A 20,431-nucleotide genomic window follows, 5' to 3' on the forward strand; every position below is an offset into this window, starting at 1 on the left:
TGACTGTGTAACTCTGCCTTACTTCAATCCAACTCATGTACAACCCAAGATATCACCCCATAATGTTATTATCACTCTTTGAAAATGAAGGATGAACAGCAACCGGTTAACACAGCCTGCTTGCTGCCACGTCTTAGAAACCAACATTTTGTCTAGTGCTGGTACAAATGGTGGCTGTCACAGCTCCACATGCGTTGCCTTTATGCTACTTGTACTTGTCTCCCTTGCTTTCGTGTCTCTCTCCTGCTTCTCACATATTGGCTATGTAACACTGGACAAGTTAGTTAATCTCTCAGTGATCCAGGCAACCAACCTTGCAGAGAAGGTCTGTCCTGCAATGGTAGAAGGTATTTCCTCACTTGGTGGTTCCCTTTACCAATATTAATTCAAGTCCAATCCTATCCCTAAATTTGTTAAGGATTAAATTAATAATAAAAGAAATTAAAAAAAAATGATCAATAAGTCACTGCAAACAAAAAGACACTGAATAAAGTAAAAACTTGATCAGAGAAGGACTATCCAAAGACATATCATTGTGATTGACCCTGTAAAGATAGACATCTCCGGAATTATGAACAGTTAAAGATGTTTGTAAAGGTATGAAGGTAGGGAAGGGAAATTTACATAGCACCTATTGTATGCCAGGCACTGTGCTAAGTGCCATACAAATACTATCTCATTTGTAAACCTCCATCCACACTTCCCAGTGCATGACTCAAACTAGGAAGTTTCTCAGAGGAACAACCATTAGTCCTGGATAAAACATGCCACTAACATACTGCAACAGTGGCCTAGGACCGAGGTAAAGAAACAGAGGAGGCTGATAAGCCTTAAGAAACCAGAATTGGATCTGAAACTCAGTCTGATTCCAAGGTCCTGAGCCTGGTAAACAAGAATCCTTGCAGAGATTAGAGACTGGATTTGGCAGATAAAAGACAGCTTGGAAAACCTATCTTCAATTGCTCGATGTCCCCTCCCTCATCACCGTCTCCATCCCCTCCCTCACAATATCTAGTTCCTCAAATGAGACTGTTTTCTTCAAAATTACCAATGCCCAATTAAAAATCTCTATCTTTTGTTTTTACATCACCTCTATTTCCCACTGTAATCCCTTCCCCTACTTCCTCCTAGAGAGCCATCCCTTATAATAAAGAATATGGAAAAGAGGAAGAAAGTTACACAAAACTAGGAGGTGTGTGTGTGCGCGCGCGCGTGTGACTCTGAAGTCACATTCCTCATCCTTGGTCCTCTGCCAGGGAGCGGGGGAGGAGGTGTCAGGGCGGCTTCGTTGCATTCAGTCTGGGTTTGCAGAGGTGAGCCCTCCTGGGCTCTGGCTGCTCCGCGGCCCCTTCCCCCCGGGATCCGCGGGACAGATCTCCCAGGGTCACGTCTGGGGGCTCCCTCCCGGGCAGACACCGGTCTGGGGTGTCGCCTTCCCCCTCGGGGCGTCACACACGAGCTCGTCAGGGGGCACCCCCGCGCGAGGGCAGACAGCAGGACGCTCTGGTTTCTCACGCTGAGCCGCCTTGCACTGGGCCTCAGTTTCCTTCTCTCCAAAGACAGGCCCGCCCACAGCGCCCCCCCCGCCCCGTCCCGCCCCAGCCCAGCGCCGCGGCTGCGCAGGCGGAATCTGGGTCTCCACTTCCCAGACGGCACCAGGCCGCGCTATCTCTAGCGCTGCCTCATTTCCCAGCATTCCTCTCGAGGCGGGCCAGACGGCCTCGAGTGCGGCCGGGTAGCTGCCGGAAGAAATCGGAGACTCCTCCTTGAGGGAACATCTGCGCGGGCATGCTTCTGGATTGGCCCCAGAATTGACATCTCTGGGTTAGCCTTGGTCTGAGGTAAACAGTGTGTGTGTGTGTGTGTGTGTGTGTGTGTACGTGTCCGTGTACCCTGGGCAGGTGCGAGAGGTGGTGCTGGTGGTGTCTCTTGAGGAGCTACAATGGACAGATGCAGAAACCGAGGCTCAGAGAGGAGAGGCGATGTGGCCAGGGTCACACAGGATTCGCACCCAGGTCTTCAGACACCTAGTGTAACCTCTGCTCCATAGGACGAAGAATCTCTTTCCTCTCCCTTTTTCCGAACAAAAGCCCAACACCCCCCATCCCGTGATAGGTGTTCTCTAGCCCCTGTTAGTAGAGAACAGTGCAGAGAAGAGAGGTACCTCGGCCTGGTGGAAGCGAGGGCTGGCTAAGGGGGGTGGGGGAGGGAAGGGGAGGGGGAGGGAGAGAGGGAGGGGGAGGAAGAGGAAGAGGGAAGGAGAGTAGAAGGGGAAAGGAGGGGAGGTGAAGGGGGTGTTTATAGCTGCTCTGGGAGGGTGTAAGAGGGACATGAAAGTATCTTGCAAAAGCTTGGTTGGAGGCAGAAAACATGGATGTGCCGTGAAGTCAGTTCAGGCCCATCATGACCTTTTCCAGTGAGGCAGGAGGCTGAAGTGGTGGCAACCCGGGATTGGAGTCTGCTTATTGTTAGTGGATCAGTGGATTCCTAGAACTGGAAGGGGTGTTTCTCCATGAGAGGTTATCTGGTGGAGTCCAAACACCAATATCAACTTAAGTACCTGCACAACAGGTGACTCAACAAAGAGGCATCTCGTTACAGTTTGGGAAAGCTCTGCATATTGAGCCAAAATTTACCTCCCTGTAATTTCCACCCATTTTCCACAGAACTATGGCTTCTTGGAGTTGGAAGGATACCTGAATAGGAATTTTTTCCATGCCATTTCAGTAAATTGCATGAAATAATAGCTAGCATTTTTTCATATAATCCTTTAAAGTTTGTATCCATAAATTTGATAAGCATGCAACATAATAACAATTTATTATTATTAGAGCTAGCATTTATATAGCATTTTAAAGTTTGCAAAGTGTTTACAAATATTTTCTCATTTTTTCTCACAATGACCTTGGGAAGTAGGTGCTATCATTCTCCTCAATTTAGAGATGAGGAAACAAGCAGACAGAGGTTAAATGACTTAAACTAGAGTCCGAAACTAGGAAGCCTCTGAGGCTGGATGTGAACCTCTAGGTCCGATTCCCTATCCACTTTGCCACCTAGTGACCTCTAAGAAAGTACGCACTATATTCCAAGGCAACCCATTCTACTTTTGGGTAGTTCTGTTATTAAGGAAATCTGCAAAATGAAATAAACAGAACCAGAAAACTAATTTACACTATGACAACAAGATAAATGGAAAGAACAACAAGAAAACAACTGAAATGAAATTATAATGAGCACCTTTCTCAGCAAAGAAAAGCTACCATACTCCTCCTGTTTCTTTGTAGGTGTACAGGAGCAGTGATATGGACCGTTGCATAACATGTCAGACTTTTTCCTATATTGGTTAGTTTTGCTAAATTTTTTCTTTCACTTTTTAATTCCTTTATTATAAGGAATGGTTCTCTGAGAGGGAGTAGACAGGGTTACAGGGGGAAATGTAGCTGTTGTGGAAACAAAAGGCATAAATAAAAAATTATTTAAAAAAAAAAGAGAGAAGCTAAATCTGTGTCTCTGAAACTCCCATCCATTGTTCCTATTTCTGCCACCTTGGGCCATGCAGAACAAATTTATGTCCTCTTTAACATGACAGCTCATTGCTATTGAAGCTAGCATTCATGTTTCCTCTAAATCTTCTCCAGAAAAAATATTCCAGTTTCTTTAATCAGTCTTCAGAAAACATCATTTTGGGGTATATACTCTTTCCTGTAATTGATGTGGAATGGAGGTGGCAAGTCTAAGGTCAAGGAATTATAAAGTTAAAGAGTAAAATGATCATCATCAGTGTTGAAAAGCATGGAGAATGATTGTAGGGTGAAGATACAGGCAAGAGGCTGGTGTTGTAATGGTAAGAGTACTGAAGGCTCTACCTCAACAGCCATTTTATGGTAGTCTGACCTGGAACAACTCACTTATATTCTCTGAACCTCATTTTCCTCAATGGACCAACTTCTTAGCTTTTACAAGGATCAAATAAGATGGTATAAAGCAAAAAGTAAAATATTTAGTGAATATTGATGAAATCTAAGGATGTGAAATGGGTTATGATAGTAGTGACAGTTGAAAAAGGTAGAATAGACAGATCATATGGATTTCAAAAGCTAACATTCCCCCTTCTCACACACACACACACACACACACACACACACACACACTCACTCACACATGCTCCCTGCCATTCCTGGATTTCCTCACATGACTACACCTTCTTAATATGTAGTACTCTGTTACCCTTCTTCCTTTACCTATCCTGTTTCTTTTGAATAAAGTATAACTATCCAAAATCATAATTTAGTTGTGGGTTTCCTTTTACCAGATCTTGGTGATTCTTAAGAGGTCTAATTTTCCTTATTTGCCATAGATTTTACCACTGGCTCTTTTCCTGGATTTTGGTCTCTATAGAATTTCTGGTTGTCTTTTCTGCTAGTCTCCCTTCTTTGTGGTGATTTCTGTAAAGTATCTAACTTGGAGGGTATGTCTAGGCAGTCTTTTCACCTCTAATCCTCTTTAAGTTTAAAGTTTTTTGTATTATATTTGTAAGACACTTGGCAAATATATTCTTACTTCCATTGTTAGGCTTCCATTGTTAGGTGTAATCTTATCTCTGGCTAGTAATCTGTTAACCTGTATCATAGGCTGTGATCTAGAAATCCAGATCACTTTCTCAGATACTGCCTTCTTAGCCATAACTTCCCAAATTAATTTCTCTTCTTTATCAATTGCCTTCATTAGTAACAGTGATGAAAACAGCCTGTGCCCTTATGGTCTTCAGTTTCTTGCCTAGAACTTCATAACTGTTGGCCATACTTTTTATGTTCCTTTTCAAATTGTCATTTGTACCCACATGGATCACAAGTGTTAACCATGAACCCCACAAACCCCAATTTGAAACAGTCTGCTCTAAGAAAGAAACAGATGAAATTGGGGTACATGTGTCCATGGTTTAATTTTTCCAAAGTGGCTTGACATGTGTTGCATGGGAATTCAGTCCAAAATTGGGCCCCCGTAAGGGGCCCAGTTCAGAACTAGTTTGGTTTGGGATTTTGGGGGTACAGCCTTATATGCCCTTTGAAGAGTAGATGTTCCCAAGGAGTGCCAAAAAACCATGATTGGTCAACATATTAGGAAATGGGTGTGTTCCAGAGATCACTCAGTCCACAGGGGCTGATAACTCCTGGCATCAAAGGAAATATCACCCCCCAGTCCTGGAAGTCTGTCTCCACCCAGACCTGAGCAGGATAAAATCAATTCAGTCCTAGGTTGAAGTTTGACCAAGATAAGAAGATTTGATGCAATCTCATCATCAGAGATGTCCTTCTGAACAACTTTGGACAGAAGGCTGGCAGAATGGAGCTCTGAGTCTCCAGGACACAGATTACCTAGAGAAATCATTTTTAACACAAGAAATGGGTAGTTGTCTTCTGTCTTGATAAGTCTTGGGAGATTCTCTGTTCTATCTTGATATATGTCCCAGGAAGACCATAGACATCACTCTTGTTATCAAGATGACCAAAAGCTGCCCCAGTACCTCCGATTAGGGTATTATCAACTATTACCACATTGCTTCCTTTTTCTCTTACAGGATAATCTCCCATTTGATAGCTGCCATGACTCCACTATATTATTCCTAGAAGAACAAGCAGTGTCTTCCACAGAGCTCTCTCTTCTTCAGCAGAACCTGTTTGTAAGTTGTAATTGACAAATGCCGTTTCCCTTTCACTTTGATCTCTTTGCAGCACTCTTCCATTTTCCATTACCCTGACAAAGATAAACTCTTCCTCCTGGTACCTTAGAACTCCTCCTCCCTTTTTCTTCCTCAACAGAAATCTTGCTTTTATATTCCTTCAGAAACCTTTCATCCTCCCTGAAAACCTGGATTGTAGTGAGGCACTCATTTAGTCTTTTCACCTTTGTCTAGAGGGCGCTATGGAGAGTACTGGCCTGGAGTCAGGAAGATTCATGAGAGTTCAAATGCAGTCTGGGTGACCCTGGACAAGTCCTTTAACCTCTGTCTGCCTCAGTTTCCTCATCTGTAAAGTGGGGATCATAATAGCACCTATTTTACCAGGGTGATTACGAGGATCAAATGAGGTAATAATTGTAAAGGGTTTAGCACGGTGCCTGGCACATAGTAGGTGCTATATAATACTAGTGCTACTGCCAATTAGTATTATTATTATTATCCTCTGGGAGGTAAACCAATATGTACTTGGAATACAGATATTGTCTTCAGACTGGGACAGAAATATGAACATGGCATCCTCTATGCAAGTCGTTGCACAATTTCCCCTACTGTCTATAATGGGAGTTTTTTAGCATTGTCTTTTTAAAAAACCAGTGGTATCAAACTCCAATAGAAGGAGATTCCTGCAAGCCACATATTGACTTAGAAAATCACAAATCAGCATCTATGTTGTATTTTCGTTTATTTTCTTAAACATTTCCCCATTACATTTTAATCTGATTTGGGCTTCACTGCGGAGTTTTGGGGGCTGCTTGGGGCCAGTTGCCAAGGGTTTGACACTGTCTTAAAACTACTTCTTCCCTACCTCACATAATACATATATAAACATTGAAATTAATATTTCCTACTCTGATGTTCTCTCTTAGTGGGGATCTGTAATATAGAAGTAGTGACATGGAGATAAGAGACATTGTCTATTATATGAGGTGGCTTCATTAGAGGACAAAGCAAATAAGGAAGAACAGAGAGAACACTATGTTCCAAGTCACAAATGTGGTTGAATTGTTTATTCAAACCAGGTTTCCTGACTCAGAAACAGTCTTTTGTTTTTTGCGGTATGCTTAAAGCAGAGACAGAGTGAAGATCCTGGGGAGCAATGCCTGAGGTCCTCTCCTCTGGTCTTTGGAAAGAGAGGAACTGCTTTGTCCATGTTCCTTCTGACTTCCTCTTTGAAGGGGATTAAAGATGGGGTTTAGAGACTTTTAACCTGGTTGCTGTGGGAGCTCCAAGACATTGCTTTTTTCCCTCATATTGCCTTTCTCCTTCCCCAGCCTATGCTCTTGAGATGCAGCCTCTTCTCTAAGTGGGTTGTGCAAATTTGGAAGCAATGGCCACCGATTTCCTGACAGCCAAGTGCCAGGTGAATTGACCTTCCTCATTCTTCCTTGAGACGTCTTCTCACTTGCCAGAACATTCTTTTCCTTATCATGGAACCTGAATTTCTCTGCTTAGCTGTTTCCCCTCCAGAAATCCATTTCTTCATCAGTAAGAAACCGGGCCCATCCTGGTAGATTCAGGTCATCATGAGAAATACCTTTTACTCTTGTGTTTTTCCTCAGTGGGTTCCTATTCTATAGACATGGTAATGTGGGACTAAGAGACCTTTCTTTGATAGGTCACCTTGCACCTCCTTTCACATTCTATAGTACTCAGATGGCTTAAAGTCATTAAAACCACTCTATCTATCACATCAGTCCCTCTAAATGCTCTTATTTTCACACTTTCCCATTAGGTTGGAAGAGTTTTATGGGTGAGCAAGAATGTGTTTGTTTCAGGAGTCAGTGACATTCAAAGACATTGCTATAAACTTCACCCAGGAGGAGTGGGGGCAACTGAGCCCTGCTCAGAGGAACCTGTACAAGGATGTGATGCTGGAGAACTATAGAAACCTCATCTCATTGGGTAAGGATGGCTTCTCTCTGTGATTCAGAATCTATCTTAAATTAAGAAAACTCTCCTCTTTTCTAAATAGTAGTGAATGCAGAGCTGGGATTGGATTTATTTATGTTTCACTGTGATTTTGTGTCTTAAGGATAGTCATGTAACAGATACCTGTAGAAACTGCTTTGAAACAACAGTGATGGCTGTGTAACTGTGAAGGTGAGCATGAGGTCTTACTGTTTGCTCTGCGACCAGGTGAAGGGTGGGGTCCTAGAGAGGATAAGAACTTTAACAGGTCTGAATTCATCAAGAATAAGAATAGGAAAAGAAAAGCTGCAAGATAGAGGCCATGAATTTAGAAGTGGTAACTGAAGGCAAGAGAGAGATATCAGAGAGAGTCATAAGGTAATTATAATTGTTTGGGAGTTCTTCCTCACATCAAGCCTAAATATGCTTCTTGACAGTTTCTACCCATTACTCCCAGTTTTGCCTTCTGGTGCCAAACACAACAAATCTAATCCCTTTTCCACATTACAGCCCTTCAATTACTTGAAGACTGATCATAGCCCTCTGTAAGTCTTCTCTTCTTTAAGTTTAATATCCTTAGTTCCTTCACTTGGTCCCGATATGGCATGATCTCAAAGCCCATCACCATCCTGGTCACTCTCTTCTGGATGCACTTCAGCTTATCAATGTCCTTCCTAAAATGTGGTGCCCAGAACTGAACACAATTCTTCAAATGTGGTTTGACCAGAATAGAGGACAGCAGGATTAAAACCTGCCCAGTGCAATAAAGTATAAAATTCTTGTGGGTAAAGTTTTGTTCTATTTTTGTCTTTGTAGCCACAGGACATAAACACAGTAACTGCTGCAGAATACTAGTATATAAATAATGGAATTGATATGGCTTGGACACTGCCTTTTAAAAAAATTATTGACATATTTTGGTTTTATATCACTTGCATTTCCTAATACATAACTCCCTCCAACCCAGAGAGCCATCCCTTGTAACAGAAATAAAAAGACACCATCCTTTCCTAAGGTCACATTATTTTTTTGTCTGCTTTATCAATCATACTATTGATTCAGTATTGAGATTGTAGTACACTAAAACCACAGATTTTTTTCATACAAACCACAGTCTAACCATACTTTACCAGCTTGTACTTGTGAAATTAATTTTTTGAATCCACATGTAAGAGTTTACATTGACTCTAATTAAATTTCATCTTCTTAGATGCAACCTAACGTTCAGCTTATCAAAATGTTTTGGATCTTGTTAAACAATGAGTTAGTTATTCTTACTAACTTTGTGTTACTAAAAAATTTGATAAACATACCATTTGTGCCTATCTCCAGGTCATTGAGAAAAATATTAAATAGTCTGGGTCCAAATACAGATCCTTAGGATACTCCACTAGAGACAACCTTCCAAGATGATATCAAATCCTTTGGGTTTGGCTATTTAGCCAATTTTGAATCATCCTAACTCTACTATCTTTTACATAAAATGAGACAAGGTTATCCACATCTCTTTATCTTGTCCATAAGTATACAATAAGATTTTATCAAATATTTTATTAAAGTTTAGGTAAACTATATCTACAATATTCTCCTATCTAGCAATATAGTAATCCTATCAAAAAATAAGTGAAGTTAGTCTGGCAGGACCTAGTTTTAATGAAGTTGTACTGTATATTTTCTGAATGTTCACTAACTTGTTTTTATAATTCTGTCTAGAATTTTTCCAACAGTAAAAATTAAGTTCACTGGCCTATAGTTTGTGTACTCCAATCTTGGCTTTTTTGGAAATCCTGTGGCATTCATTCCTTTCTATGTGATATTTCAAAAATCAGTGAGTGTCTCAGCAGTCCCATTTACCAGTTTTTTCAGTACCCTAGGATGTAATTGGTCTGGGTCCAACGATTTGAAGTCACCAAGGATAGCTAGGTCTTTTATTTTCTTCCTTCCTTCCTTCCTTCCTTCCTTCCTTCCTTCCTTCCTTCCTTCCTTCCTTCCTTCCTTCCTTCCTTCCTTCCTTCCTTCCTTCCTTGCTTTTTAGGGAGGCAATCAGGGTTAAGTGACTTGCTAGTAAGTGTCAAGTGCCTGAGACTGGATTTGAACTCGGGTTCTCTTGACTCTAGAACCAGTGCTCTATCCATTGTGCCACCTAGCTGCCCCCTAGGTATTTTCCTAATACAGCCCTTCTTATCCTGGGAATCAACTTCACCTTTCTATTAGTGATTTTTGTTCTATTATTTTCAGCCCAAAGATATTTCTCCTTGTCAGAGAATACAGAAGCAAAAAAGAAAAAGAAAGTTGAGCATCTCTGCCTTCTCTTCATCATTCATTATCATCATCCTGTCTTTTCCCAAACAGTGGTCCTATTCTCTTTTGATCTTCTCTTCCTCAGTATAGTTTTAAAAACATAATTTTGTTATCTTTAGCTTTCCTTGCCAGCCTTAGCTCATTCTGACAGTCTTCATCTTTCTTATTCATCCTTTTGTTACCGGATGTCTTCTTCTGTAGTGTATTTTCAGAAATCTAAGTAAGTAATTAATTCTCCATGCCTTCATATTGATCTCTTTAAACATTCCCCTTTTTCCTTATCAGAATTGTTTTTCTTTATGTCTTTAAAATTTCATTCTTGAAAGCTTCCTGAGCTGACTTCCTGTATAGAATTTTAGGAGCCTACCTTTCCTTTCTGTGAACACTTTGAAATCTGTTTTCCCCAAATCTAGGTATATGTCACACTCTGACTGGCTTTCTTTCTCTATCAGAAATTTTTTTTTTTAATGGTGAGGCAGTTGGGGTTAAATGACTTGCCCAGAGTCACATAGCTAGTAAGTATCAAGTATCTGAAGCCGCATTCGCACTCAGGTCCTCCTGACTGCAAGGCTGGTGCTCTATCCACTGCACCACCTAGCTGCCCCGCTAACAGAAATTCTGATACGGAATGGTCACTTCTCCCAACGTTCCTATCATTTCCATTCCAGCCTCCAGTTCCTCCTTATTGTTGAGAAAAGGATGTAGAATAGATGTTTCCCTTGTTAGTCCTTCTCCCATTTGAAACATGAAGTTATCAAGTCAAGTCAAGAAGTTGTTAGCTGCTGTTTTTGCTAGACACTGCAGCAGACATTCGATAATTGAAATGCTCTGTCACTACTATATTATGTGTTATGCCTCAGTTATAAGCTTGTTCCCTGTTCCCTGAATTCATTTATTTCCACTTTTGGTCTAGGTAATCTGTAGGATATCCTGATGACAATTTTGCTTCTGTTTTTACTTCTGTTGAACTTTTTGAATTTCTTTTAACTATGCTTTATACCTCTAATTCCTGGATTTCCTCATATGAATGTCTCTTTTTAATACACAATACTGCTATACCCCTTGGGGTGGGAGTAATATCCTAACCACCTGTATCCATGAAAGTTAAGCTAGTTTTTTCCTTAAAAGGTATTAAAAACATTCTCTACTTAGGCTGTTGACATTTTCTGGTTGCCTGAGCACAAAACAGCCACAAGAAGAACCAAGTGCTCTCTGTTGCTTGGCTGGTGGACCACCATGGGCAATTAAGAGGCAGGGGAGTTTTGATAAGCTAAATCAAGTCATGGAGTCTTTGATGCATGTCCTTGTTGAATATCTTTTCCCTGCTATAGCTAAATAAATTTCTTTTAGTTAACTGTTGAATGACTTACTTGAGTATTTCATTTCATTCATATTTTAGACTTAAAAATACCAGGTTATCGTTCCAAGTCAGGCACTCTCCCTTTTTAAACTATCTTTTTTTGAAGAAGATATACCCTTCTAGATAATGCAGTCATGGCTGGCTCCTGTTCTTCCAAATATTAGTTATTTATGAGGTCAATTGAGCCTCCTTGTGTCAGTTCAGGAGTTTTTTACCTGGTCTACACAGAATCACAAGGCATCCATGGACAAATATCAGGGGGTCTATTTACATCTTCACTGTAATATAACTGGTTTCCTTTGTAATCCTATGTGTTTTATTTTGTACATTTAAAAACATTATTCTGAAAAGCTATCCACAGACTTCACCAGACTGCCAAAGGGGTCCGTAATACAAGAAAGATTAAGAACCCTTGGGTTAGGTTCTCTATTCATCTTGCTATCCATATTTTATGCATGTTTGTATAGACATCTAAGGGGCTTTGGATTTTATTGCTTGCTCTTTTTTTGGATTTTGTCTCCAGTAAATTTCTGGACATCTTTCCTTCTGTTTTTTCCCTTGGTTATAGGTATTTTATGGTTTGATAAGTATACATAAGCATTTTTCTCTCTCACCCTTCCCTTTCAGTTTGAGTAGATTGGCAAGACATCAGTTAAATACATTATTACTACAGCTTGTTGGGTACATGCCATTCCTAGCTATTCAGTAGCTATTGAATTTCCCAGAGAATGAATCTGGATCCAAGGAAACAGGAAAGAGTAATTCCATTTGTCAGTGTCACTGGGCAGTGTCATCCCACTGTAGATTCTGTTCAGGTCAGAGTGTATGAAGAAGAAGTACAGTTTTCTGAGTGTCCTTAATGTATCAAGATCAGTTTTCTGGAAGTTTTGATGAAAAGAGCTCAGTCTTAATAGCAAAATTCTAAGCCCCTTATGATCTCTGCAAGGGAAAAAGTATTCCTAGGAGGCACAGATAAACCCATAGCTTAAGTATTACTGAAAAGATTGGCAACTGAGAAAATGCTAATCACAGTATATGAGGGTGGGTTCATGTCAGAGCATTAGGGACTAACTTCTGGGACATTTGTGTCCCCTGCAGAGACTACTGTGTTTCATATCCTTTTCCATAAACAGGATTTTCCATTTCTAAACCTGATGTGATCTTCAAACTGGAGCAAGGGAAAGACCCTTGGATATTTAACCTACAGAGATCTGAAGAAGAAGACATGCCAAAAAACTCTTTAGGTAAATAAGAACCAACATATGAGATATATTGGATGTAACAACAGTTTAGTGAGAGGAAGTTCTCCTCAGCACTCAAGACCCATGGACGCAAGCAGGAAAGCTCTCTCTCTCTAATTCCTTTGTTGGTGGGGGATAGTAGGAAGAGTATGCCACCTTTCCTTCAATTCTGATTCCTCCTGTTTCCTTTTCATATACACATGTGCACATATGCATACATATGCACACATATACACAAAATGATCTTTCAGTAAATAAAGAAGGTGGAGCTCTGGAAAGAATGAGAAAGTGGTAAAGGTTAAATATGTGGGAAGGGATATAAATGGATATAAATACTCACACATATATGTATATATACATATCTACATATCTGTCTATATCTAGCTACTACACATTTAACCATTACCATCTTCTCTTCTTTCTAGGAACACCTCTCCTCCACTGCTTCTTTCCTCACTGAAATATCATTTTCCTAGATCCTATCCCATTTCTTTATTTATACTTTGCTATTCCTACTATCATATTCTTCTCTACTTTGTATAAAACCCTGGTAATCCTTGTTTTCTGCTCACTTTCCTTAGTGACCTAACAACTCTCCTTCTATTTCTGTCATCTACTTACTTCTTTTTTCCCCACTTGTTAGCTTTCCTCCAGATTATAAGTTTATTTTTGAGAGGTGAAAAGGGTGGGTTTGTGTACACATATACACATCTTGTGGACATTATTTTGTTTCATTGTATTATATCACCCCTTCCCCCCCATAACATTTTTTTCCTTATCTAACAGAGAATACACAGCATTTATTTTTTCTCTGGTTTCAGATTGCGAGAGTAGGCCTAAAACCAAGTGTCAGCTCCAAAGAAGAAAGTTTCTGAAAAAGAATCTTTTGGGACATTTATGGAAAGGCTCAGAGAGAATCATCTAGATACTGCATTTGCAAGAGTTTGTATACCTGAGGGCATATTGGAGAGGCAGAAAGAAAATTTTAAAGAGGAGAGTTGGAATAAATTCCTTTTCCATGAGATTAATTTCAAACAATTATCAGTCAACTTTCCGGAAAATCCCACCAAAGAGAGAAGTCATGAATGTAAAGAATGTGGGGAAAATTTTTTTGACCACCCATCTCTTACTCGACATCAAAGAACTCATAATGGAGAAAAGCACTATAAATGTAATGAATGTGGAAAAGCCTTCTCTAAACATTCATCCCTAATTGAACATGAGAGAATTCATGCTGGAGAGAAGCCCTATAAATGTGATGAATGTGGGAAGGCCTTTCGACAAAAAGGCACACTTATTCTACATCAGCTAACACATACAGGAGAGAAACCTTATGAATGTAAAGCATGTGGGAAAACTTTTAGTCTTAAAAGTAGCTTTCTGAGACATCAGTTTACTCACACAGGAGAAAGTCCCTATAAATGTGGGGAATGTAGGAAAGCCTTCATTAATTTCTCATCTCTTAGTCTCCATCAGAGAGTTCATAATGAGAGGAACCCTTATGAATGTAATGAATGTGGAAAAGTCTTCTTTGATCGCTCATCTATTACTCAACATCAGAGATCTCACAAAGGAGAGAAATATTATGAATGTAATGAATGTAAAAAAGTCTTTTCTACACATTCATCTCTTACTGAACATGAGCGAATTCATACTGGAGAGAAGCCCTATGAATGTGATGAATGTGGTAAAGCCTTTGTTAATTGTTCATCCCTCAGTCGGCATCAGAGAATTCATACTGGGGAAAGTCCCTATAAATGTAATGAATGTGGGAAAGCTTTCCGACAGAAAGGTACACTTAATTTGCATCTGCTGACACATACTGGAGAGAAGCCTCATGAGTGTAATGAATGTGGGAAAACTTTTAGTCTTAGAAGTAGCTTTTTGAGACATCAGATTACTCACACAGGAGAAAGTCCCTACAAATGTGGGGAGTGTGGGAAAGCCTTCATTAATTTCTCATCTCTTAGTCTCCATCAGAGAGTTCATAATGAGAGGAACCCTTATGAATGTAATAAATGTGGAAAAGTCTTCTTTGATTGCTCATCTATTACTCAACATCAGAGATCTCACAAAGGAGAGAAACATTATGAATGTAATGAATGTAAAAAAGTCTTTTCTACACATTCATCTCTTACTGAACATGAGCGAATTCATACTGGAGAGAAGCCCTATGAATGTGATGAATGTGGTAAAGCCTTTGTTAATTGTTCATCCCTCAGTCGGCATCAGAGAATTCATACTGGGGAAAGTCCCTATAAATGTAATGAATGTGGGAAAGCTTTCCGACAGAAAGGTACACTTAATTTGCATCTGCTGACACATACTGGAGAGAAGCCCTATGAATGTAATGAATGTGGGAAAACTTTTAGCCATCGAAGTAGCTTTTTGAGACATCAGATTATTCACACAGGAGAAAGTCCCTACAAATGTGGGGAGTGTGGGAAAGCCTTCATTAATTGCTCATCTCTTCATCTACATCAAAGAATTCATACTGGTGAGAGCCCTTATGAATGCAAAGAATGTGGAAAAGCCTTCAGACAAAAAGGTACCGTTACTCTACATCAGCTAACACATACTGGAAAAAAAGCCCTGTGAATGTAATCATGGTAGAAAAGTTTCTTGAAACATTCATCCCTTATTCAACATCAGAAAATTCATACTGGAGAGAATCATTATGAATGTAATGAATGTAGCAAAACCTTCTTTGCTCAGCTCTTAAACAACATCAGAATATACATTATGAAGAGAAGTCCTACGAATATGTTGCATATGAGGAAGGCTTCTTTGATTTCTCATCTCTTACTCAATATCAGGAAGCTCATAAAGGCAAGAATCATTGTGAATATAATGAATGTGGAAAAACTTACTTTAAAACATTCATCCTTTAATGAACTTGAGAGGATTCATACAGGAGAGAAGCCCTATGAATGTGGCAAATGTGGGAAAGCCTTCAACTCCAAAAGTAGCTTTATAGTACATCAAATGATTCACAGAGGAGAAAGTCCCTATGCATGTAATGAATGTGGGAAAACCTTTTTTTTTAATCGAAAATCCATTAATTGACACCAGAGAATTAATACTACACTGAGGCCCTATGAATGTGATAAATGTGGGAAAGCCTTCCTTGACTGTTCAACTCTTACTCAACATCAGAGGACTTATACTGGAGAGAAGCCCTATAAGTGTAATAAATGTGGAAAAGCTTTTGGCCATAGAAGTAGCTTTTGGAGACATCAGCTAACTCATACAGGAGAAAGTCCCCATAAATGCAACGAATGTGGGAAAACCTTCTTTGACTGCTCATCTCTTATTCGACATCAAAGAATTCATACTGGAGAGAAGCCCTATAAATGTAATAACTGTGGAAAAACCTTCCTTAAACATTCATCCCTTACTGTACATGAGAGAATGCATACTGGTGAGAAGCCCTACAAATGTGATAGATGTGGGAAAGCCTTCTTTATGGCCTCTTCTCTTACTTGACACCAAGGAATTCATACTGGTTAGTCCCTATAAATATGTGGTAAATCCTCTAACCATCCCATGTTATACATGAGATAATTCATATTAGAGAGAAATTTTAATTATATAGCTGGTGTGGATAAATGTTCAGTAGCAAGTCATTTGTTAGCATTATCGATGTTATACCAGAGAGTAAGTCTATGGATATAATTAAACAGGAGAAACTTGAGTCATACTTTTAATATCAGTCACTTTTTAAAACTTCAGATCAAGAGGTAAGACAGGACACTCCAAAGTACTCTAAATTGTTCTCACATTAAAGTTTTCAAAACTGATGGTGCTTCTTATGTTTATTCAATTTCTATCCCTTTGCCACCAGCCTTTTTGGGCAATTGATCTCTATTGTGAGCCTCTATAATAAACCTGGCCTCAGGTACCTAAAATACAAAATGTATCTCTTGAGAACCCCACCTTCCCTAAAGCTGGCAGGCCCAAGCCCCTGTTAGGCTCCAACCCTTGGGTTCACAGATACTTGAAGGGAGAACTTATAGGAAATTGGGGGGAGAGGTTGTAAAAAAGCATATTTTCTCAATCTCTGCCTCAACAATAGCGTCATAGACACCAAAAGGAGAAGAAGCAGGGCTACCAGAAATACTTACAAGAAATTGTTTTCAGAAAAGGAATACAATGAAATGGGCAAACAAAAGTTCTAATGTGATAAACAAATACTATTTATTTTTTGTTGATTTATTAGCATTGTTCTAGTCCACTTCCCCCCCCCCAGTTATACATTTCCTGAATAATTTCTTTATGCCACTTCTCTTGTGTAGAAATATATTGCTGCCCAGCTGTTGCTAGCATGTCTCTCTTTAAAGAAGCTGGTGCCAAAAAAGGTAGAAGGAAAATATTATGGTCCAAAAGCAGCCACAGAAGCAAAATTGAAATTATTGCACGACATCACACTAAGCACTCTAAAGAAAATAAAAGATGTAATGAAATTATCAAAATATCATGAAGCTAAGGAGCAATGAGGAGAAGGTGATGAAACTCAACAGCCTGGATAATTCCATGGAGAATGTATTTAAAACAATGGATTCTCTGGGAAACAGAATAGTTATGCTGGAGGACAAAATGATGGAATAGAAAAACAAACCCATAAAAGTACCCAACTCAAAAAATATCTGGAAGCTATGCAAACAGATATTCCAGATCTGGAAGACAGAGCAGAGAGAGAGAGATAGCTTTTGGGTTCCCTGAAAACTGAAGGAGGAAAGAATTTGACAATTATATGACAGAAAATTGTATAATAAAATGTCTGAAATTCTGAAGACAAAGTTCAAGCTGCAGATCAAAATAATCAGGACAAATCAAAGGAACTAAAGACCAAATAAGAAGAAAGCATTCTCCACCTAATCTTTCTGTACTGCCTCCTTGTTGAGTGGAGTTGCACTGGGTTCCTAAAGGTTATGCCAGCAGAGGTCTGGAAGATTTTATACCAAACTGGAAAACAACTACTATGGTTCTGATGCTGTCATTTCACAGAACAATGAAATTGTCATTCACAGAGCAATGAGACCAAAGCTTCTTATGAAGACTGTCCACTAAGGTGTGTAAAGGAGTTGTGATCTGCATTGGTAGAGAGATTACCCACACTGACAAATTCATAGATTCCTGATGGGGAATTGGTATACATATATTTAATATAAATGTAGGTGCACATATGTACTGACAAAAACCATAACTTCTTGTCTTGGATCCAAGTCAATTTGTTAACATCTATTTGCCTAGATAATTCAGAGTGATAACCAAAGACGCATAACAGACTAATGTTTGATAAATGGAAGCCCACAAAACAGTGGAGAAAGAATTAATTATTCAATGAATAATGGCAGCTAGGTGGCACTGAGCCTGGAGTCAGGAGGATCTGAGTTTGAATATGACCTCAGACACATAATAGCTGTGTGTCTCTGGGCAAATCACTTAACCTCTTCCTTAGTTTCCTCAACTGTAAAATGGGTATCATAGCACCTAACTCTCAAGATTGTTGTGAAGATCAAATGCAGTATTATTTGTAAAGTGCTTAGCACAGTGCCAGGCAATTACATTTGTAAGGGAAAATGCATTAGCAGTATGACAAAAAAGTATTGAATCCACATCTTACAAAATGTTTACTTCAGTGCTTACACTTCAGTGGATCTGTGATCTTATTGATGTGTTTATTCCCTCCATTATTGCCGACCACAATTCATCCACCCTTTCTCATCTTGTGTAATTATGGTCCTTGTTTTCTCATAGCTTTTAAAGAGATCTACTCAGCGTGCCAAAGACTTTCCCCTAGGTTTTTTCTTATTAAATATTCTCTGGGTACCAGTGCAACACTTGGGTTGTTTTGTTGATTTATTAGCACTGCTTTCATGTACCTTCTTTTCTGTTTCAGGTATAGTGCCTATCCCAGATATATGAAGTAATATACTAATCCAATATACTGGCTTTCCCACTGTATGACATAGGCTGGATAATCAGCATTTTTCGTGCAGTTTTTCCTGTGTGGATCATTAGTCCAATCTTTTGAGTTCATGGATCTCATTGAGCAGGTCCTTCAATATTTTGGGGCTTGGTACATTCCATCCACAAACATAAGCATCTTGAGACTTCACTATCTATGGGAAGTTGAACTTGGGGGAATGACTTACCCTCTTTGTGACTGAGTTTCTTCATCTGTGTAACCAAGGGGTTGGATGAGGTGACATTCAAGGTCCTTTTTCCACTGTTAATCTGTAAGCTTATGCTGCTTTTTAATTTAAATTCTACATAAGACGTCCTTCATGACACTGGAGCCCATACATATCACTGTTTAATGCTTAGGCAATAATCTGAGGATCACTGAACCGAGTTATTTCTGTGGTTGCTTTTATTAATTCTTGTATGATTGTAACATGTATGAGACACCTTGTTTTAGGTAAGACTTTAATGTGGCATTATGTTTTACCAAGTCAAATGATTTTTTGTAATCAACAAGCAATAAATAGCAGAATATGTTTTACAGTTTGTTCTAACCACAAAGATGTGGTCAGTTGTAGAAAACTGTAAAAGCCTACACATTCCTTTTTCAAATTATCATCAGGGATACCTTCAATATATGTATAGATCATCTTAAAATTTTATAGAGATGAGAAAGGCATATGGTTTGGTAGTTATAACTATCTTCTTGATGATCTTTTTTGTTAAAAAATATTAAGTGATTTTTTTCCACTCTTTTGCTCCCTATTTAGAAGGTGATTCTTCAGTAATAGTAGCTGATATTTATATAGCTCTTTATGGTCTGTAGAAACACTTTATATATCTGATTTTATTTGAGCCCTGCTTAACCCTCTGAGAAAGGTATGACATAGGTATCATCCCCATTTTATAGATGAGTAAAATGAATCTCAGGTAAAGTGATTTGTCCATAGCCATGTACTTATTAAGTATAAGAAGTGAGATTTGAACCCAAGCTTTTAAATTCTAAATCTAGCTCTGTGCCATGTCACACTGCTCCTCTTGAGGACTTTAAAATTGTGGAGGCCACAATTGTGGAGAGGCCTCTGGAGTGGACTTCGTCTTTGTATACTTGGTCTGGTCCAGCTGCTCTTTCCAATTTTGTGGCTTTTAAAATGCCATTTCAGGTTCCTCATTTAATACATTAAGGATTGAGGTGTTAAATCCTAAATGTGTTTCCTCTATCACAGATGATAGAAAGGCTGTTAGGACAACTAAGTGCTATGTCTTTCTAAATGTATGTATAATCCTGTGGCCTTAACTTTACCCTCCATTTTTGGTGCCTCTGGTATTTAAAGTGCTTATGCCTTCTCTTTTATGGACCTAGGGTACTAAATTGTCATCGTATGATGTAGGACTGACATCCTTATGAACACATAGAGGAAGTATATCTTATATGATTAAAGGGACTTTTGAGATTACTTTTGAGTGTCTGGATTAAAATTTTATAAGCATTGTACAAGAAACAAATTAAAATAAGGATAATTTTTAAAAAGAGATTGAACATGAAAGTAGAAATTTTAATTATTTCCAGTATGTTTTATATTTTAAAAGGATACACTAATTTTCAGAAGGTAAAAAATAACATTGTTTCCATTCCCCTTATGAACTTCATTTTCTCTTTTTTTGTACTTTTCTAGATTTAATGATATGTTTACCAAGTACCTGCTATGTGCAAAGCACATAGACAATTGACATAATTTCTGGCTATAAAAAATATACATTCTTTTCCGTGTATGTGTGTGTATACAACACTGATGCAGATATGAAGGAAAATCAGGACAGAAGAACAACTGAGGGAATCAGGAAAGTCATCCTGTAGTGGGTGGCACCTGAGCTGAGCTTTGAAAGAAAAAAAGGATTCTGAAAAGTAGACCA

The 20,431-nt window shown here is 39.0% G+C and overlaps 1 protein-coding gene and 1 pseudogene across 1 annotated transcript; both read left to right on the top strand.

Moving 5' to 3' along the window:
- Positions 1-1,600: 1,600 nt before the first annotated feature.
- LOC110210462 (uncharacterized) lies at positions 1,601-18,391 on the top strand. The gene is given in 7 exon segments (XM_078149667.1): positions 1,601-1,841; positions 5,579-5,680; positions 7,012-7,100; positions 7,516-7,642; positions 12,443-12,553; positions 13,372-13,395; positions 13,398-18,391. Coding segments are annotated over 5 exon segments (2,046 nt in total). The 5' UTR covers positions 1,601-1,841; positions 5,579-5,680; positions 7,012-7,067; the 3' UTR covers positions 15,149-18,391.
- Positions 15,293-19,974, top strand: LOC144455817 (uncharacterized; annotated as a pseudogene).
- The last annotated feature ends 457 nt before the right edge of the window (positions 19,975-20,431 follow it).

Source organism: Phascolarctos cinereus, unplaced genomic scaffold (genome assembly GCF_003287225.1).
Source record: "Phascolarctos cinereus isolate Bilbo 61053 unplaced genomic scaffold, phaCin_HiC Scaffold_2;HRSCAF=192, whole genome shotgun sequence".
Classification (NCBI taxonomy): Eukaryota; Metazoa; Chordata; class Mammalia; order Diprotodontia; family Phascolarctidae; genus Phascolarctos; species Phascolarctos cinereus.